General features: G+C 42.4%; 1 protein-coding gene and 1 long non-coding RNA gene across 3 annotated transcripts in view; one reads left to right on the forward strand and one right to left on the reverse strand.

Moving 5' to 3' along the window:
* Positions 1-110: 110 nt before the first annotated feature.
* LOC136045824 (uncharacterized) lies at positions 111-5,536 on the reverse strand. The gene is made up of 3 exons (XR_010621931.1): positions 5,512-5,536; positions 2,982-3,131; positions 111-1,370 (listed from the first exon to the last, which is right to left on the reverse strand). It is a non-coding gene; the product is annotated as an uncharacterized LOC136045824 (long non-coding RNA).
* Positions 5,537-5,874: 338 nt separating this feature from the next.
* Positions 5,875-18,580, forward strand: part of ULK2 (unc-51 like autophagy activating kinase 2) — a 34,220-nt gene continuing 21,514 nt past the window's right edge. Inside the window, exons 1-6 of one of the 2 annotated variants that reach the window (XM_065731986.1) lie at positions 5,875-6,458; positions 7,752-7,844; positions 8,996-9,037; positions 16,463-16,495; positions 16,837-16,873; positions 18,253-18,426. In XM_065731986.1, the coding sequence (XP_065588058.1) occupies positions 6,369-6,458; positions 7,752-7,844; positions 8,996-9,037; positions 16,463-16,495; positions 16,837-16,873; positions 18,253-18,426 (469 nt within the window). In that variant the 5' untranslated portion in view covers positions 5,875-6,368. Of the gene's footprint in view, positions 6,459-7,751; positions 7,845-8,990; positions 9,038-16,462; positions 16,496-16,836; positions 16,874-18,252; positions 18,427-18,580 lie in introns of those variants that run through there. The other variant, XM_065731987.1, reaches the window with a different exon arrangement.

Genomic DNA, 18,580 nt, shown 5'->3' on the forward strand with positions numbered 1-18,580 from the left:
TTTCCTTATATTTATTTAAGGAAATTTTAATTTCAGTTCTTAGTAAGAGCTGTGCTTTGCAGGATCATTTTCCTCTGAGCATTACAAGAAGGATATCTCATCTGCCTCCATCTCAACCTCCTTTTTATTGAAATTTCAGCCTTATAGTAGCTTCACCCTTTGAAAGGGAAAAGCACAGGGTGGGGGCACGTCATGTTCTTCCTTGCCATGTGAAGAATCCTGCGTGCAAGAAGGCTTTTAGTGGGAACAGAAAGGGTTGTCCTTCTGTGACCTTTAGAGAGGGAGAAGAAGAAAATACACCACATCATTACAGTGCAGAATTGTGCTCGGCTGCATGCCTGGGACAAAGATCTGCTGAGAACATGGTCTCAGGGCTTCTCGTTATTCCAGTAAGGTTTTGCTTTTCCACTCGGCCTGTTTACCCATGAGCTGTGCCAAGCATTATCTGACAGTGATTCTTCACAGCAGCTAACCCATTCGCCTGTCCATTCAGGCCTGAGTGCAGCAGGCATCAACTTCAAATAGCTGCAAGAGCTGCTTAGAGTTCTCAGGTCTCAATGGCTCTTGGAAATGGGAAAATGAATTAGCCGTGCCTTTGAACAGGGTGCTTGTTTCCCTTCCACTTCTGACTTGAGGAAGTAAGGAAGGGGTGGGGAGGGGGACAGATGGAGCAGCATGTTTTGTATGGCCCTTGCCCTGGATACGTGCTGACAGCAGGGCTGGGGCTGTCTCAGTAAATGGCAAAATTTATGTTGCACAGAGTTGGCGCTCTGGAATTTCTCAAGTGTATTTATTTGCCCAGTGGGTAAGAGGGATTCACACTATTGGTAGTGTATTTGTAAGCTTGCTTGTGAGCCTTTTTATAAGTCAGTTCAGTCTTCCAACAAGCATGAGACAAATAGATGTGGATTTAAATTTTATTTCCACGATGGTTATAAAACAGTGAAAATCAGAATGTGATTAGTAAGGAGTAGAGAATATACTGTCAGATTTCATTGCAGCAAGTTAGCATGAAGACCAGAGCATCCTGCGTAGCTCAAACTGTGGTTGATACCCAGTGATTACTGCAGCTCATGAGTTTGTCTCCCACTTGTAGAACTTTAGCATTTTAGAACTTTATTCCTGCTGACAGGATTGCTTTGCATAATTAAGAGAGTTTTGCAGCCATGACTATTTGCATCTGTGCAAGTGTTCAGGTCGGCAAAAGCCTGGAACAAAACGTTACCTCTTTAGTATGACTGAAAACATGAGTTGTGGTTCCTTTTGTTGCTCTGTCTTTTGGGAAGAACTTAATATCCTGTACCTGCTCTTTCATTCATATGCTTCCTCTAGTTGATTTTTGCTGGAAGTGCAGGTCGTGTTACATCCATCTGCATAAACAAAGCCTTTCAAAAGTAGCTAAGGTAAAGGTTAGGGAGGAGAGTGATGTAAAATTGTAGCTGATAATTCTGCCTCATCCAGGCTAACGTGCCCTTGGGAAGGAGGGGAGCATAATTGTGGCTGGCAAAGCTTCTATCACAGCCAAGAAGTCTGTCACGAGGTTTCATAGGGGGAAACAACTCTTCCTCCTGAGGTCAGCACTGTCTTTGTCCCATGTTGGCTTGCTGAAAGTGGCACCTTCTGCAGCTCTTTCTGTGGCAAGAGCATTGTTCTTTGCCTCTTGCAAGGCACTGTACAGGGTCGGTATGCCCCACGGATCCACAATGTGTTTTGTGTTAGAAGTGGTGATTTATCCAAGTTGGGGGAAGTGATTTTGCCTGCAAGGCCAAGTTTGGTTGTGCTTGACCACTTCCTTGTCATCCAGTTTCCAAACCAGAGCCATTGCTTTGCCCTCTGGCCCCTCTCCTGACATAGGTTAGTTCCTGCCATCCTTTTAGAGTTCAGTTCTGTGATATTTGGCACAAAACAGAGCCTGATTTAAACTCACCTTCTCATTGGTAGTGCAAAAGGAAAATGAGAACTTTTGAAGAAAGGGCCTGCAAGTTTACACCAAAATATGCTTTCTCAGTCAGAATTGTTTTTTGACCTAATAGTGGGTAGGTTTTGAATCATACCATGTGAGGAATTCACACATACCAAACAGTATTTTCCTATCTAAGCAGCTGCTCCTATTTCTGTCATTTATACAGTACCAGCCTTCATGCATTCTAAGTGCTGGCCCATTTCCAGCTGCATTCCCAAGCAATCCCATAGCACTCCTCCCAGTTTTGTTTGAAAGCAGCATTTCCTGGGCTTTGCTCTGCTGTTTACTGACATCTCCTATGTGCTGGGAAACAGCTGCTGCCTTTCCCTTCAGGGCAGCTCCTTTTTGAAAGGTCACAAAGTAGCACTTGGTCACCCTCGCTTCTTTGATGACTAGAGCTTTAATTAGCTAATTTTTAGAATTGCAGGTTTGTGTTGTTATTAATGGGGAACACATTACTTTTTGTTGAAGGACAAATCTAGACTATAGGCTTGAGCTCTCTGACTGCTTTGTACCTGTTCAGATATCCACCTAGTTAACTCTTAAGAAAAATATGTACCATAATACCTGAAGTTTTCAAAGACTATGTGATAGTGGCACATACTGAATTTCCTGTACTTCACTCCAGTTTCACTCAGGTTTCTTATTAAGTACCACCTGCATGTGCTTCCAGAAGGACATTATTTTTCACTGATACTGTAAAAATGGTTTCAAGCATATCTAGCTGACGCAGTGCTTCTCCCACAGAACCCCTCTGACACTTTCTCCTTTAAAAGCTGTGATAGTTCACCTTATGTCACCATTAATATCGTTTGAAATCCCCAGTTAGGTGGACAGTGGTGATAAGGTCTGAGAAGCATGCCAGTCCTCTGAGAAAAGGGTCTTTCTGATTGATTTCCTAGGTATGCTTGAGGGAAGGAGAAAACTGAGGCACTTGGAGTGAAGTAGGCTGTGCCTGGGTTAGAGCCTGGGTTAGATCCTTCTGAAAACTGTTCTCAGGGCTGTGTGTTCTGCTTACCCAGGTAGGAATGCTGGCTAGGTGGTGTGCAAGTTGTGTTCCTCAGATCCTGGTTCCTTGCAGCTACTTGTTCTTGTTCCCCTCGACTCAGCTGATTCCTTGATTATTTTTCCTGATGAGTAATTTAACTTCCATGTGCATACTAATTGCCTGGGGAGAGATGCAAAAAAGAAAAGATCTTATGAACAGGAAGAAAATAAGCATCATCTTTATTGTACATGAGCATTAGGAAAGGCAGTCTTCTTCTCTCTGCTTCTTGTTGGGTCAGCCTGGGCACCGTTCAGCTAGTGTTTCTCTCTCAGAAATTGCTGTTTTGGTGGTATGGCAGAGAGAGCTTACTGTAAAGACCATTAGGGCTTTTGAGGATAAAAGGAGATACGGAAACTCAGAACAGTGATTTCTGTATAGTGCTTTCATCTGGCAGGAGTTCCTCGTGTTTCTCTTGTGTATTCAGACAAGCAACTTGGAAGGTGCTAACTCCCTCCCAGATCTCTGCCACTTGTGATCCCATGAGTCCCAGCCCACATCTCAGGGGCTGATTTGCCCAAACCAATGTACTGCAGCCAGGGAAGAGCCACAAATGCATTTTCAGTAATGTTATTCTATGTTTTCTTTTCCTTGACCCCGTAAGCTGGTTGTCCTTGCTGAGCTGCAGCTAGCTGATGGGCTGTATAAATGTGCTCCTGCTATTGCACAGTATGATATTAAAGAAATAAACTCAGCATGCAGCACTTTGTGCTTTTGAAGAATTGCTGTGGTCTGTTTGACCACAGTGCTGGTGCCCATTGCCTGGCCACGCTTTTTGAGCCCAGCAGATAATTTATTGTCCTGATGCATGGCTTGTCAGAGCAGAACAGTACATCCCTCTGAGTGCTGCAGGGCTGCTGCTGTGTGTATTCCATGGGGGAGGGAGGAGCAGGCCCGTCCCTGCAGGCTATTGTGCACTGCTCTCCCAACATCTCCAGTAATTAAGCTCCCTTTAGGAGAGGTGGGCAAATAGAGTTGGCTCCACATCCATCCTCTTTCAGCAGCAAAAGCAAGTGACAGTGCTGTCTGTAAACAGATTCGCTGTAGTCTGATAGCACCAGAAATGTTGACACCTAGAAACTCCCCCAGAAAATAATCATTAGCCCAGTTCAAATGAGCGACCTGTATGCAAATCTCACAGTCCTTCAGATCCTGTTCAAATCTCAATGTTACACCAATGTATTTAGTTATTCCAGTCAAACCTCCTTGCTGCTCCTTGCTGTTTTGTCCTTGCTGTGCTAAAACAAACCTGCTTGAGGGCTCCAGCCTGATTACGAGGACGAAAGGACGGCAGGCATGCTGCTATCAAAGGGAGATGTGTCTCATTTTTGAAATGTAATGCAGAGTGGGTGGCTTAGAAATTCCTAAAGTGGCTTTCTCAGGTCAGAAGGGGTCTTTCTAAAAAATTTTCTTATATTCCATAAAAATGCAGCGTGTGAGTTAGACTTTTGGGGTGAAGATGCATGCTGATACTGGGTGAATTGATACTGAATGTGAGAATCAGTGGACAGCAGAAAACAGCCAGTTCTGAGGGAAATCCTTTCCTGAGTCAGAATATTTAACGCATTGAGATTTGTGGGTTTTTTCTGGGCTTTAAAGGGGCATTGTAAATTCATGCTAGAAAGTGTTCGTGTTATTACCAACACCTTAATTTATGATTAGCTTGGAATATTTATACATCTTGTTTTTCTTCCGCAGTGATGTTCTGAGCTGCTGAAATTACTTGGTCAGCTTCACTTTTTATTTGATAGGTTAATGCCACAAAGGAACCTTGCTCAGAATTTCAGGAAATTAAAGTGGGATTTGGTTTTGAGGGTCTGATGAAGTCCTTTACTTCTCCATGGCAAAAAATAGTGTCTTACGATTCCTCTGATGCCTAAACATAAATTTTAGGGCTTAAAATGTCCTTCATAAAGCTGTCAATGTTCCCTTAAGTCTCTCTTGCTAAATACTTTTATTTCCAGGTCTGTTGCCTTTGGAGAAGTCTTTTGCTGTGGAGATTTTGACACGGCACACCACTCCCATAAGTTCCTGGTTTTGAGTTACACTAAGCAAAGCGAGATACAAAGAATAATAAGAGAAATAACTACATAACTCTGCTCGGTCGCTATTCCCATCTAGCAGCACTGAGTGCAGACCTTCCATCGTGACAGCCCTGACCCTGCAAGATCACAAAGCGTGCTGCCTGTAACCGAGTGCAGCCAAATGCACCGCAGCAAAGGCCGGGCAGCGCGGAGGAGGGTTCATCATTGCGTAGCGACCGCAGTGCCAGCGGGATGGGGGCAGGTGGGGATCATCTGGTGAAACCTGGATGCAAAACGCGGAGGGAGAGGAAGCGAAAGCTGAGGGGAAAACGAGCGGCCGTTCACTGTGCAAAGGGAGCGAGCAACCCGGGAAGCGCCTTTGCCTGACAGCATCTGTGTTTATTAGCGTTTCTCCCTCACGTTCCTCCTCTGTTTAAGCTCCTCGGCTTAGGCCCGAGGGAGCCGGGCCGAGCTCCTACCTGCCGTGCTTCCTCAGGGCACAGCCGCCCCACGGGGCCCCGCTCCTCTCCCGGCGGCCCCTCAGCATCGTCCTCCCCGCAGGTGGGGCTGAAGGGGAACGCAAGCGGCGTTAAAAGCTCTTTCCACGCACAGGGAGAGAGGCTGGAACTCGACTTCGCCCTCCGCGCGGGGCTCCCGCTGGCGCCGGGACGGAGATGTCCGAGCCCGGGGGCCGTGAGGTGACGGCGGCGGAGGGGTCCCGCCGGGTTACGCGGGGTGAGGCACTCTTTGCCGCCGGCGGAAGGAGCCGAGCGGAGCGTGCGCGTTGCGGCCTAGAAAAGGCGCTCGGCGGCGCGGAGGTGCGGGCAGTCGGAGCTAGGGCCGCTGCGGAGAAGCGGCAGCGCTGGAAGGAGGAGGAGGAGGCGGCCTGAGATACCCCGATTCGCAGCCTCGCTTCTCGCTCCCCTTCCGTGCCTGCCCCCGCCCTGCTGCATGCGGCAGGGCTCGCTCCCTCAGGGGGCCCGCAGCCCCCGCGCTGTCGGGGCGGTGGGGGCGGGCGGCGGCAGGGCGCGGGGGGGGCTGAGCGGGCCCTGAGACGGCAGGTGTGCCTCCCCTGAGAGCTTCCCTCCCCTCCGTCTCTGCCCTCCCCATGCCAGACGGAGCCCCTCGCCTCGGAGACGCCCCGCAGAGCCCCTTCGGCCCGGGGGTGTGCGGCCGCCCCCGCGCGATGAGAGGAGCTGCCCCCCAGCAGAGGGGCGGGCTCCCCCTCCGCCTCCCGTTGCCCTGAGGCGGCTGTATTGCCTCGGCCGGAGGAGGAACCGACCCGTTTTCGTATTCCCTCCCTGTCTCGGGGCTTCATGCCCACCCCCGAGGGAGGATGGAGGCGGTGGGGGACTTTGAGTACAGCAAGAAGGACCTGATAGGACACGGAGCCTTCGCTGTGGTCTTCAAAGGTCGCCACCGTAAGGTAAACAGCGATGGGGCGGTTACACAACCCCTGTGAGGAGCACCCCTGGCCCTCACTGCGGTGCTGGGGTGTGGGGGTGGGGGGTAGAAAATGAAAAGGACGCGGGGTGGGATGGGGTGGGGGCGGTGGGGCCGGGCCTGAGGCCGCGGCCTGCGGAGAGCTGCTGCCTCCCGAGCTCTGTGCGCGGTTATTTCTATTGGAGAAATAGATAGAGCAGTTCAGCTGTGTGCTCAGCTGTTGGGTCGCTCCCCGACGCGAGGGCGAGCGGAGAGGTGCAGCTGCAGGGAGGCTGAGCCCTTTGTTTGTCGGGAGGTCATGTTTATCTCGCCGGATGAGGAAAGGATCTGATGGGAAATTGTCTCCTTTGGGTTGGGCTGAGGATCCCTGAAATTCGGAGGGGTCCGGTTTCCTGCTGGATATTCATAGATACGTGGTGGTTTCTCGGTGCTGTGTGAGTTTATTCTGGGGTTGGCGTCTCGAACGCTGCACTTCCACAAAGCAAACCTCTTCTTGGAGCCTTTTGGAGCGTTGGGAGAGTGCTTGCAGCTCCTATGGACACAGTGCAAGCAGGAAGGAGAACGTTAGAAACTTTGGAGGCTAACAGAGATGGTTCTACCTTACAAATAAATGTGTTACAAATAACTTCAGGTTGGATGGCAGGTAAAGTTTCTTCTTAGAAAGAGTGCTCAGGCACTGGGACATGCTGCCCAGGGAGGTGGAGGACTCGCTGTCCCTGGGACCGTTCAAGAAATGTGTAGATGTGGTACATAGCAACATGGTTCAGGGATCAATATTGGTGGTAGGTGGACGGTTGGACTAGATCTTAAAGGTCTTATTGAACCTAAATGATTCCATGATTCTGTTAAGAATCATTCCTCAGTAGTTCAGGCAGCAAATAGACAGTATTTCTACTCAAAACCCAAGAGCTCGTGTAGTTCTCAGCTGTGGAGATCAAGAAAACTGAAGCTGGGAAGTCCTTGAAGAAGAATAAAAGTAACTTCGTCATTGGGAGGGGACTGAAGGACAAATGGGATGTGATTATTTATGTTGTAATCGCTTTTTTAATGCTTTTGAACTCATGAAAACGCCGTCTGGCAGCAGCTGGATTTTAATAGCTGCCTGAACTACTGAGGAATGAAATAGTTCTCGATGGTGTCATGTGATGGAGTAATCAGTGGTGGGTAGGGTAGGGATGATGTTGCTGATTTTTTCTCTAGCTCTTTGCTAGCTACTTGTTAGTGGATGAAGTCAAAAATTAAAGCTGGTAATACTTTTCTGTTTGTTTGCTTGCAGAAAACTGATTGGGAAGTAGCCATAAAGAGCATTAACAAAAAGAACTTGTCAAAGTCACAAATCTTACTTGGAAAAGAAATTAAAATCTTAAAGGTATGTTAATTGCAGTGATTTTTAAAGCTGCTTTTCTTGAAAAGAGACTTGATGCAGTTTAGTTTGGGTCATGGGTTCTATCACTGTGATTGTTGCTTTGTCTTTTGCATCTTTTGTTTGCTTCAGACAAAATCCAGAATTAAAGGAGCCAAGAAAACAGTATATAGATCTTAAGTTCTGGAAATGGTCTCAGAGCAGACTGAGGGCATGTTTTTGTTACAAGTGGAAGATTATTGTAGAAACAGTGTCTGTGCTCCACTTACTGCACGTACAGAAAGGTTTGTCCTTCAGGATGGTTGCTGTCACATCTTTCCCAAGCAGTCCCTGTAACAAAAGTTAAAGCAGAGATTCTGTCATCCATCATCTTTCATTTTTTGCCAGAGATACCTTGAGAACCAAAACTGGCATGCTGAATGTGATTCCTGGAGCAATCTTCCCATTTCTGAGTTAACTGACTTTTAGACGTTTAGGTTGGCCATAATGAAGAAAATAAAACAGAACATCATTTAATTCTGAAATTCTGTTTTATGGAAACATCTCCTGAGGTATTCTTCTGTCCTTTTCCACTCTGAACTTCGCTACATCTCATCTTACATAGCTTTGCAGCAGTAGTTAGTGCTGATATGAATGTTTGTGCTGTTTCTAAGCTTCATGAAATGAATTCTGTTTTATATACTAGTATGTGTACTCTAGTTCATGTTACATGCTAGAAATAGTAGTGTTGGGTATATTAATATGCTGCAAGTGCTTAGCAAGGAGGGATACTTTTGTTTTAAGCTGTTTCAAATAATCACAAGTTGTCATGCAAGTTGTTATTTGCTGTTATTTGGCTTGAATTTCATGTTATTGTAAAATAAGAAGTTTGGCTTGAAAATAATGTAGTTGGTTACTCCCATAAGCAAGAAAATGTGCTGGACTATAAATTAAGCAGTCACTGAAGGATTTTGTGCTGTAGTACTTTCTGTAACAACACATAGAAAATGAATTCTGGAAGCAAATGGTATATGACCTGTGAGTATATTGTATAACTTGTATATATTGTATAAAGATTTCCACCATCGGTTGTAAAACAGCTTTCTGAGCATTACCTGACATATTGCATTTAAAATGAGCACGGGCTATTTCCATAATGCAAATATTTTCTTCTACAGGAACTTCAGCATGAGAACATTGTAGCTCTCTATGATGTCCAGGTAAAATACGTCTTGATGCTTTTCTCTTCATTAATTTTCTTTATGCAAATGTAAGAAGTCTTACAATGTATATGCTTTTAAGTGATTGAGTATTTTCTTACTGTAGTCACTTTAGTATTTAGAAAAGGAAATCCATTTCTCTGGCAGTGGCAGGGAGGGTTCTGTCTTATTCAGAACACTACACACTTGAAATAGGGATCAGATGGCTTCACACTGTCTTTTATTCCCAGGGTTTTGTCTGACTAGGTGGAGGAGTTACTTCTCTAGCCTAAACAGGATAGTGTATTCTATTAAGCAGAAGTACATTTCTCATATTGTAAGGCTTGGAAGCACTGAGTAGCACCAAAGATGAGATTATGTAAGGTATGCAGCCCTTTGTTCTATTTGAACTATACATTTATCTCCTGGGCTCGATTCTCATGTTAAATACAGAAATGCATTCATGAATAAAATTATTAAGAACCACCCTTGGGGCGTTGCATAGTTAAAGCAGTGTGAAATAGACGTTTTCACATTCTTCACCATTTTCTGTACTTACACATTTGCCTCCTAAAAGATTTTCAGCTTATATGTAGATGTGTGTCTTGTGTAGCTGCAGGAAACAGCTTTGGTGGGGCACAGTCAGGTTTTACTGTGTGTAGCACTCTAGGACATGAATTAATTGCTGACCTATGATTCAAAGTGGTGGTCTCATGTAGTAACAGGCTGTGCTTCAGAACTTCCCATTTGGAGGTGTAGACTCTTTTCTGAGTCTTGACTTCAGAACTCTGCGTTTTGAATGATACAGCTGGGAGGGAAAGTGCATTCTCTTGAAGAGACCTGGTGTTCCTGAGTAATGCTAAATGGAAACCAGTTATCTCAGCATCCTAAATTTTGTACATCTGAACATCCTCAGGGAAACTGGAATCGTCCTCTGGGAGTGTTGGTGTGTGAGTGAGCTGCTGATTTTTGGATTTACTATTTGCAGTTGCTTATATGTAAAGATTGCTTGCGGGGCTTTGCAGCTCAGCCTGAAGGTGGTTGACTAGATACATTGTGTTTTGATGATATAATGTTGTTCATCTTCTAGCTCCGGAGAAGCTCTTGCTGCTTTTGATTTCCATACAGAACACCCACGAAGGAAGAGAGGACAGATCTATGCACTTATTTATTTACCTAAAAGTAGTTTAGAAACAACTTTCAGGCTTCTCTGTTCTGCCACAGGAAACGATGCCCTCAGAGTGGCACTCCCTTATGAGTGTTTGGTCCTTTATTCTCCTTTGAGAAGGAGACGTTCCTGCTTGTCACTGACCTTCAATAAAAACAGCTATGGCAAAGTGAAAGGAAGAACTCTCATATCCTGGGTATATTTCAGATGGGTTTGTGGCAAACATAAAGCAGCCTGACTCTACTTCTATAGAAGAAATTACTTTGCAAAATAAGGTCTAGAGAATGTGACACTTGCACAAATAAGTCTCTCTTTCTTGGTTTGTGAAATATTATATGTTGTTAATTTTTATGATTGCATTAATTTATAACCTAGCAAGATCAGTCACTGTGCAAGGCATTCACGTGGCTAGTAGGCTATTACACCTACACATTTTCCTTAGTGTTTCATGTCCTAGCATGTACTGTCATAGTATTGTAAATGTGGACATAATACAATAGGTAAGACTTGAGGTATTTAGGCAGCTTTTACACAAACTTTTTTTTGCTTGCTTCCAGAGCCACTGGGGTTTGTGTCACAGTGTAGTGTGACTGGGAGGCAGTTTTGTAATTCTGTTGCTCTAAAGTTTTTCTTACTTTCAAATAAGAAAATGCTCATGTTTCACATGAGCTGCTAGGCAGAGCAGTTAGCTGAATAATTGAAGAACTGATTTTTCGTACTGAGTTTTTGGATTAAAAAGATGGTGTGCAATGGAAGTGGTAAAACCAAGTGAAACAGTGTGAATTAACTGCAACAAAGAACAGATATTTTTACATCACAAATTATTAGAGGAAACTATTTGTATTTAATGGCAAGACTTTGAGATTAAAGCTGTATGCCTGCATACCAATTTAGAATATATTGTTTGAGAATGAAAGGGTAGTTAATATCTTAAATATTGCAGTGGGCTTCATTTAGCATTGTTTTCACACGAAGTGATACATACATTCCTTCTCTTTCATCTTTGTTCATTTATGGTTGTCTTCCCACTCCATGATCAGTGACCAGTCACACAAGTCATTGTATTAAAGAGATACTGGTTTTTGATTGGATCTAGGGAGTTCTTGTGAGCCTTTCTGACAACAGTACGTGGATATTTTACATTGCTGTTGCTTCAGCCTGGGTATAAATACATTCCTTAGTGTGGATAGAGCCTACCAAGTTAAATTACTGGAAATAACCATTCATCTGGAGTCACCCCCAGATGAATTAGTGCACCATTAATGTTGTGTATGTACTGGTCAGTGTTAAAATCTTCTGTTCCAGTGCCAGCATGATAATAGCCTTTAATTTCCATGAAGTGGGTGTGTGCAGTGCTGACAGGTTTGACCTGCAGTTAAGCATTTCATGTGAGCAGTCTGTGCCATGGCAGAAATCTGGTGATCTGCACAAGGCAGTCTGGAGATCTGTGCTTCTAAGGCTGAGGGTGTTTATGCAGATACTTAAGTGTGAACTTTTCACCTATGAGAGGCAAATATTTTGCTGTAGTAGACCTTTGAAAAATAAATACATGCAGCTCACTTCTACAGGTGAAATTACTTATTTTGTGAAGTGCAGTGCTAGTGCGATAAATGGATTACAAGACAGAAGCTCTTGAGACATTTTTTACTTAGCTTTTTGGACAAGAGTTTGGTATCCTTTCATTCAAGGAAAAAAAAACCCTCTGAATTGCTAAAGTGGTACAAAAATGGCATAAAAATGCAGCTCTTTTTCCAATGGGTTATCATTCATCCTGCAAAAGAAGATCAGAGAACATTGAATCATATTAATTGGGGAAATGGAGCCCTGTTTCTCAAAAAAAAAAAACAACCAAAAACAGTCTAAAATAACCTTTAATTCACTGGTATGAAGTGCACTGAAGTCCTTGCATGAAGTGTTATACAGCAGCAGGAAGGTGTCAGTAAGTTATTTGGAATGTGCTATATTTAGCTCATGAATTTATGGTTTTTTTACAGTTCATGATCCCAAGTGCATGCTGAGCAGAACTAATCTCACATGGTGCCAGACAGTGCCTGTTTTAGCAAATAATTTAATTCAGAACCTCTTTAGAATGTCAGCCATCAGAATGAAAGCCTGTGATATATCTCAGGGATAGTGTTTTAGAAGAATGAATTAATCTTCACTGTATGGAGTCTGAAGTTTGCTATTTGAACAGTAGTTTAGTGAGAGCTAATTTCTAGTTTGTTATTGGAAAAAGTGTCTGAACAGAGATTGTTTCTTGTCTTTGTTAGTGCACAGCAGACAAAATAGCTGCAGCTGCTTCTGTCCCTGAAGGCAGTGAAAGCAAGTGGGAACCAAGCCAGCCAACCCTTGGTACCTATAGCTCAGCCTATCCCCACATACAAGTGCCTGTGATTTCTTACTAGGGATGCTTTAGAAAGTGCAAAGCTTTTGAAATACTTTTCCAGACATTTCACTTAGCAACTGGTGCTAAAGGAAAAGCTGACAACAAGCATATTGGATGGCAAGGAACGGCACTAGTATGGGTGCTGAAGGTTAGGGATAGTCAATTAACATCAAACAGGGTTTACTTGCGCCGTCTCCCTTACTTATTAGTTAAGTACAGCATTTCACATACCAGGAAATGAGCAACACTGCTATTGCAGTATGTTTCCCATGGCTGATTGCTCTTTTATGTGAATAATTGGCAGCGTGCAGACTGTTTGAATCCTACAGGTGCACGTCAACTGACGTTTAGTCTAAGATTAAACTTTTAGTCAGAACCAACAAAATGTTCAGTCCTTTGGATTCATGGGAGCTGAACGTGTTAGAAGCTGTTGCTGTAGTGCACTTGCAGAGCAAAATGAGAGTATTTGTAACACACTGAGAAGTAGTCTTTAAGATCTAGATCAGTCCCTTTTCACTACATCATTAGAGCCTTTGCCAACTGTATCTAATGCTCCAAAAAAAAAAAAAAAAAAAAGAGGAGTGTATCCCTGACCAAAAAATAAATAAAGCAAATACAGCACAAGTTAATGTCAGGAAATCAGGTAACAGCAGTGCACAAGCTGTCATGTGAACTCCTGCTCTCTTGGGAGTGGGATCATAAACTGCAATTAAACAGAGTCAACAAACTTGGAGCTAAACCATAGTAACTGTCCTTACCACAGCTCTTCCTTCTGCAGCTCACTAAATGCTCACTGCAATCTTTTTCTAAAGGAGGGGTTTCTAGCCAAAAAGAAATTGAAGGTATGATTCTGCCAGTGTTCTGGAGTTCTAGCTTCAGCTGTCAGGAGTAACCATGAATGTTTTGACTTCTCTTTCAATTAATGTCTTTTAAGTGGAACTACTGCACCGAACCTGTGATTTGGGTTGGAACTTCACATCCCCGGAGAGAACTGTGGGAAGTCTGGGATTAAAACACAGCAACATCTGGCAAATATATTGCCTCTTCTCATCTTTTTCTAGTAGGGTTACCTGTTGTTTTCTATTAACCTTTGCTATCTTTTACTTGCAAGTTGAAATAAAATCTGGATTCAGAATAAGAGGGAACAAAAGTAGGTTTTTTTGTCAAGAAAAATTTAAATAAATGAAATAAGATATGCTGGGAGAAAATGTTCCATAGTTGTTTCAACACAACATACATTTGTTTTGCTTGATTATTTTCCTGGGTACAAGTATTGGCCAGAACAGCTCCAGTTGCAGGAATTTTATGATCTGTATGTAAATGTAAATTTTGGAAAGCTTTGCTATCTGTTTCAAGAAGCTGTTTAAAATAGCTTGCTAGGTCAGCTCTGTTCCTGAATGTTACATCTGAAATGTGGTGGTTTGCTAATCTTTTCCTTTTTGAGTGCTTTTCTTTGCCTAGCAAGTCAACTGAAATTGTTCTGGAGAGTGATGATAGTGTTAGCTTTATTTTTCAGCAAAGTCATTTAGAGGAGAAAAATGCATCTGCAGAATTGCCTTGTGTTTTCTCCCAAAATTGAGACCGTGTTCCTGGTCTGGCTGGCCAACAACGGTAAAGCACCATGGGAGCAACTGTGAAGGGATAAACATCGTCAGCCATTTTCAACTGAAGCTTTCAATTGGTGGGATATTGGAAAGCATACGTGGGTATGAGTTAACGTTGGGGTGGGAGGTGAGGGCTGCTGTGACAGCTCATCAGCTCCTTGTTTCTTAAGGGAACAGCTTTGTCTGAAAGGACTTTGTTTCCAAGAGAGTCCAGAAAACACGTTCTCTTAGTTCTGAGATGAATAAATGTCTGTCATGAGCTGAGCATTACATACTGCTTTAAGCTGTTGGTTTTGTACAGTGTGTTGTGTAGCTGAGGCAATGACGCTGTGGAACATCTATTTCTGATTCATGGGATTGCTATGTTTGGGTGGAAATCCAATAGCTGAGCTTTCTTCTTGTCACTGGAGAGCAGACAGTTTCCATGCTTCTTAGCTGTGTTATTCTTTTACGCATCACAGTTGCCCTTTAAGTGAAGTGGTCCTCAGCTGCCAGAATTTTTTGGTTTGGTGAATTAGGATCTCAGAGTATCAGCTGTGATCAGTTACAAGGGAGGTTAATGAGTGGTGATAGCCTTCTGGTTTCTATTTTATTTTATTTTTATTTTTTTTGCTATCAGCTCTGTTCCAAAGATTTCAGAGCATTCTGCAAATGGTGAATTTCTTCTCCTGACGTCTTTGTGTCAAGTATGTTGGAGATGGGAGTGCAAGCAGGTGTCTTGGCTTCTTTCTTTTTTCTTCAACTCAAGACCAACCTTTACTGGACTAACAGACAAAAGTCATTTGGAATTGGTTTAAATAGTGCTAATAGACAATTTGGAAGCTGTGATTCCAGTTGTGGATTGCTTTTTGGAATCCTTGGAGCTCCTGAAAGACTGCGGGCTTCTGTCTTGGAAGAAATTGTTGCACAGGATGAGTGCGTTTTCAGTATTTTACAGGGTGGGTAGGGTTTTTGTGGTTTTCTTCTTCTTTTTTTCTTTCCCCACTGAAAATATTACCTTCCTGATAAAATGCACTGAGATTTTGAGGCTTATATAGGATTTCAAACTGTAGTTCATGTTGGCCACAGTTGTTAGAGAAACACTGAACAATTAGGACTTCCTGAAATGTGATCTTCTCCTGCTTTCGTCTTCTGTATTGGTTGGAGTTCACCCTTCATTCCCAACAGATTTCCCTAACATTCCTAGAAACTTGCTTTCTTTGAAGCTAATTTCAAAATGTAAACAAATCTGTAAAGTGCTTAAATGTTCTGAGCTGGGAAAATCCTCCAGAGCCTTTCTCCAACGCAGACGAGAATGGCTGAACTGAATGCTTCCAGAAATGAAGCAGTCTCATATAATTTCAAATTAACCTTAAAATGTCTGATTCATCTTAAACTGCTTAAACTCAATCAGCTCCAGGGGCAGGGGGGAATGTTTTTGCTTCACCTGTGATCTCTGAATGTCTTCAGCTTTGTAGGCACAACAAAATTACATGGGAAACTAGTAACCATAATGTTTATTATTGACAAAAGCTCTTCATACACAATAAACATTTGAGTAAGAAAAAAAAGAGATGAGTATTGTAGTTACAGTGAGACCTAAGTACAGAGGTTTTTACTGCAGTCTGTGGAGTGTGTAGATAATTTACAGCAGGCGTTAGCTCTTTTGTCTCTTTCAGTAACTTATGAGTGGGAATTCAGGTTGCAGATGGGTCAGAGAAGGTCAGTGCTTTGGAAAATCTCAATAGGACTGCTATATCAAATCACAGCTCTGCCATAAAGCATTTAGGTCCATGACATGGGCATGCTTCTGCCTATGACTCATTGAGAGAGATATTTTACAGAAGTATGCATGAATCCTGATAGAAGCATCCTACAGAACAGCATTTGGAAATCACTTTGTGCCAGGCACAACTGTGCTGTGATTTCTGCATGACCTTCATCTTTTCAGATGGCAGAGCTTGTTTTACCCAGAAGAAGGGAACATAACTCTGCAAGTCCTCCTTTAGAAAAGTTGTTTTCATAGCCAGTTTCACTTGCCCACACTTCTGAATGTTGTCTGGTATGTTTGTGATGAAATACTACTGCCCCATTACTGGTCGGTTTCAGTGATGTATGACAGGAAAGGTGTAATCACTTGTTAGGGCTTTTCATGTAGAAGATACCCTGATGGAGAAAGCAGGTAAAATCTAAGGGAAATGTGAAAGATTATTTTACTTTATGATGCTCTTCTTTTATACTCAGCTAATTCAGGTATTAAAGGCTATTGTGTCTTGTCACATTCTTAAATGGTATTTCTTCTCCTTTAGGAAATGCCCAGTTCTGTCTTCTTGGTGATGGAGGTATGTGTTAGTATCTGTGTTTCTTTCTGGTTAATTTTTAAGTACTTTTTGAAAAAACAAAACAAAACTCTCTTTGCACAGCTGCAATATAACAGATAATTCAGAAAACAAGGTTATTAGTTTTCTGTGCAGGGCTAAGTTTGTCAACAGTGTATTCATTTCATGATACTATAAGTGTTGAAGTGTTATACCTCAAATCGATAATCACAAATAGTTGAGAAAACAAAATTAAACAGCTGGAAAAAGTCTTCTAACTGCAGTGAAAAGATTACAAAGTAGAAATTAACACACAGTATTTCAGAGCTTGTGTTTTGAGTAAAAAAACCCTTTCTTTTTAACAGTACTGCAATGGGGGGGATCTGGCAGATTACTTACAAGGTAATTGTTTACTGTGTTACATTATTAGGAAACTATTGCATTATGTGTTTATGTTCTGTATTCGTGTAATCAGCTGATAGTTCTCTGAATTCTTTGCTTGTGATTTAAATATTTTCCTGTTTATGAAATGTCTGTAATTCTACAATGCTTGTTCTCCCTGGTCTAGAGTACCCTCTTCGCAAGATAAACTGATTGTGCTAATCAGTTCTATATTAGCTGCTTTGTAGGACTGGTTTTGAACTGATACTGAGAGTGTTACATTCAGTGGTTTTTTAAGATAGATGTGGATTTCTAGAAATGTTGTGGCTGTCCTTCCTGGTTTACCTCTCTCCTCAGAGACATAATTGGAAAGAAAGTACAGCCCTTGTATATTACAACTTTCTGGTTGATGTTCAAGGTACTTGAATATGTTTTGTGATGCCTGCTTGGTCTTAGGTCTTACGAAGCTAGAAGGACTGGTGCTTCAAAATAGCAAAACTGATTGTACTGTTAAACCAGAATTGCAAACTGGGGTCTCTCTGTCACTTATGTCACTCATAATTTAAAGTGAACCCCATAAACGAGCAGTGAAAGTGAATAAAATAGTGGCAAGAAGCATGATTGTGCATTATCTATGAAACAACTGAATATGACATTCCCGTATTTGTAAATGAGAGAGATCTGTATAAGAAACATGCTGAAAAAATGTGGCGACTTTTTCTGGAATTATAATTTGGGGACTGCTCTCTGTGTTTGATTCCACCTGCTTTCTTTCTCACCCTTCAAACTAATCCTTATGAGAAACAAAATTTTGAGCAGATATGTTAATCTCCAGATTTTTTTCTGATGGAAATATTCTTCTGCTTGCCTTGTATCTGCAGTATGTTGAAGGAATCTTTTTGGGAACAGCTATTGTTATGGTAACTGTGTATATTAAAAGCTTAATTTACTTCCCATTAAAATCCTTGGGAAGACTCATCCAGCTCCTGCATCCAGTGCTTTCTCATACTGCAGCATGAGCTAATACCTTCTGAAGAGTCTTTGAAAAGTGCTTCTTAGCTTTTCCCCTCAAAACAGATTTTTTTTTTGTGAATGACAGTTGTGAGTGGGGTGGTTTTCTGTGTCCCATAACAATTTGTTGAAGGAAAGACTGGGTTTTCAGCTTCAGGCTGTAACTGATTGCAGATAAATTTAATGTTCAAACTTTAAGAGTTTTCTGTAATGTTCCTGGCTCCTGTGCTTCTTTTTCTTTTAGAGTTTAGTTGATCAAATTATACTGAATTTTATTCATTGTCTTCTTAGTTTTCACAACTGATCACTGCGAAGTTTGTTTTGGCTTTTTATTGCACAAAGATAATAATACTTATTCTGTCCTTTGCTATTGTGTGTGTTATTTTCAGCTAAAGGAACTCTTAGTGAAGACACCATCCGAGTGTTCCTCCAGCAGATCGCAGCAGCTATGCGTATTCTGCACAGCAAAGGAATCATTCATAGGGATCTGAAACCACAGAATATTTTATTGTCTTACACCAGCCGTAGGAAGTCAAGTGTCAGTGGCATACGCATCAAAATAGGTTAGTATGCTTTACTCTGATATGAAGGTAAATCATCACTGCTTGGTTGTTTCCCTACTCGGTGTCTTTGCAGTAAAAACACTGAGGCTGTATTGGCAATGTTATATGTTAAACTGATGTAAATCAGGACAGTGAGTCCAGAATGATAAGTTTT

The sequence above is a fragment of the Cyrtonyx montezumae genome, unplaced genomic scaffold (genome assembly GCF_038088225.1).
Source record: "Cyrtonyx montezumae isolate F1298 unplaced genomic scaffold, pur_monq_1.0 scaffold_15, whole genome shotgun sequence".
NCBI lineage: Eukaryota > Metazoa > Chordata > Aves > Galliformes > Odontophoridae > Cyrtonyx > Cyrtonyx montezumae.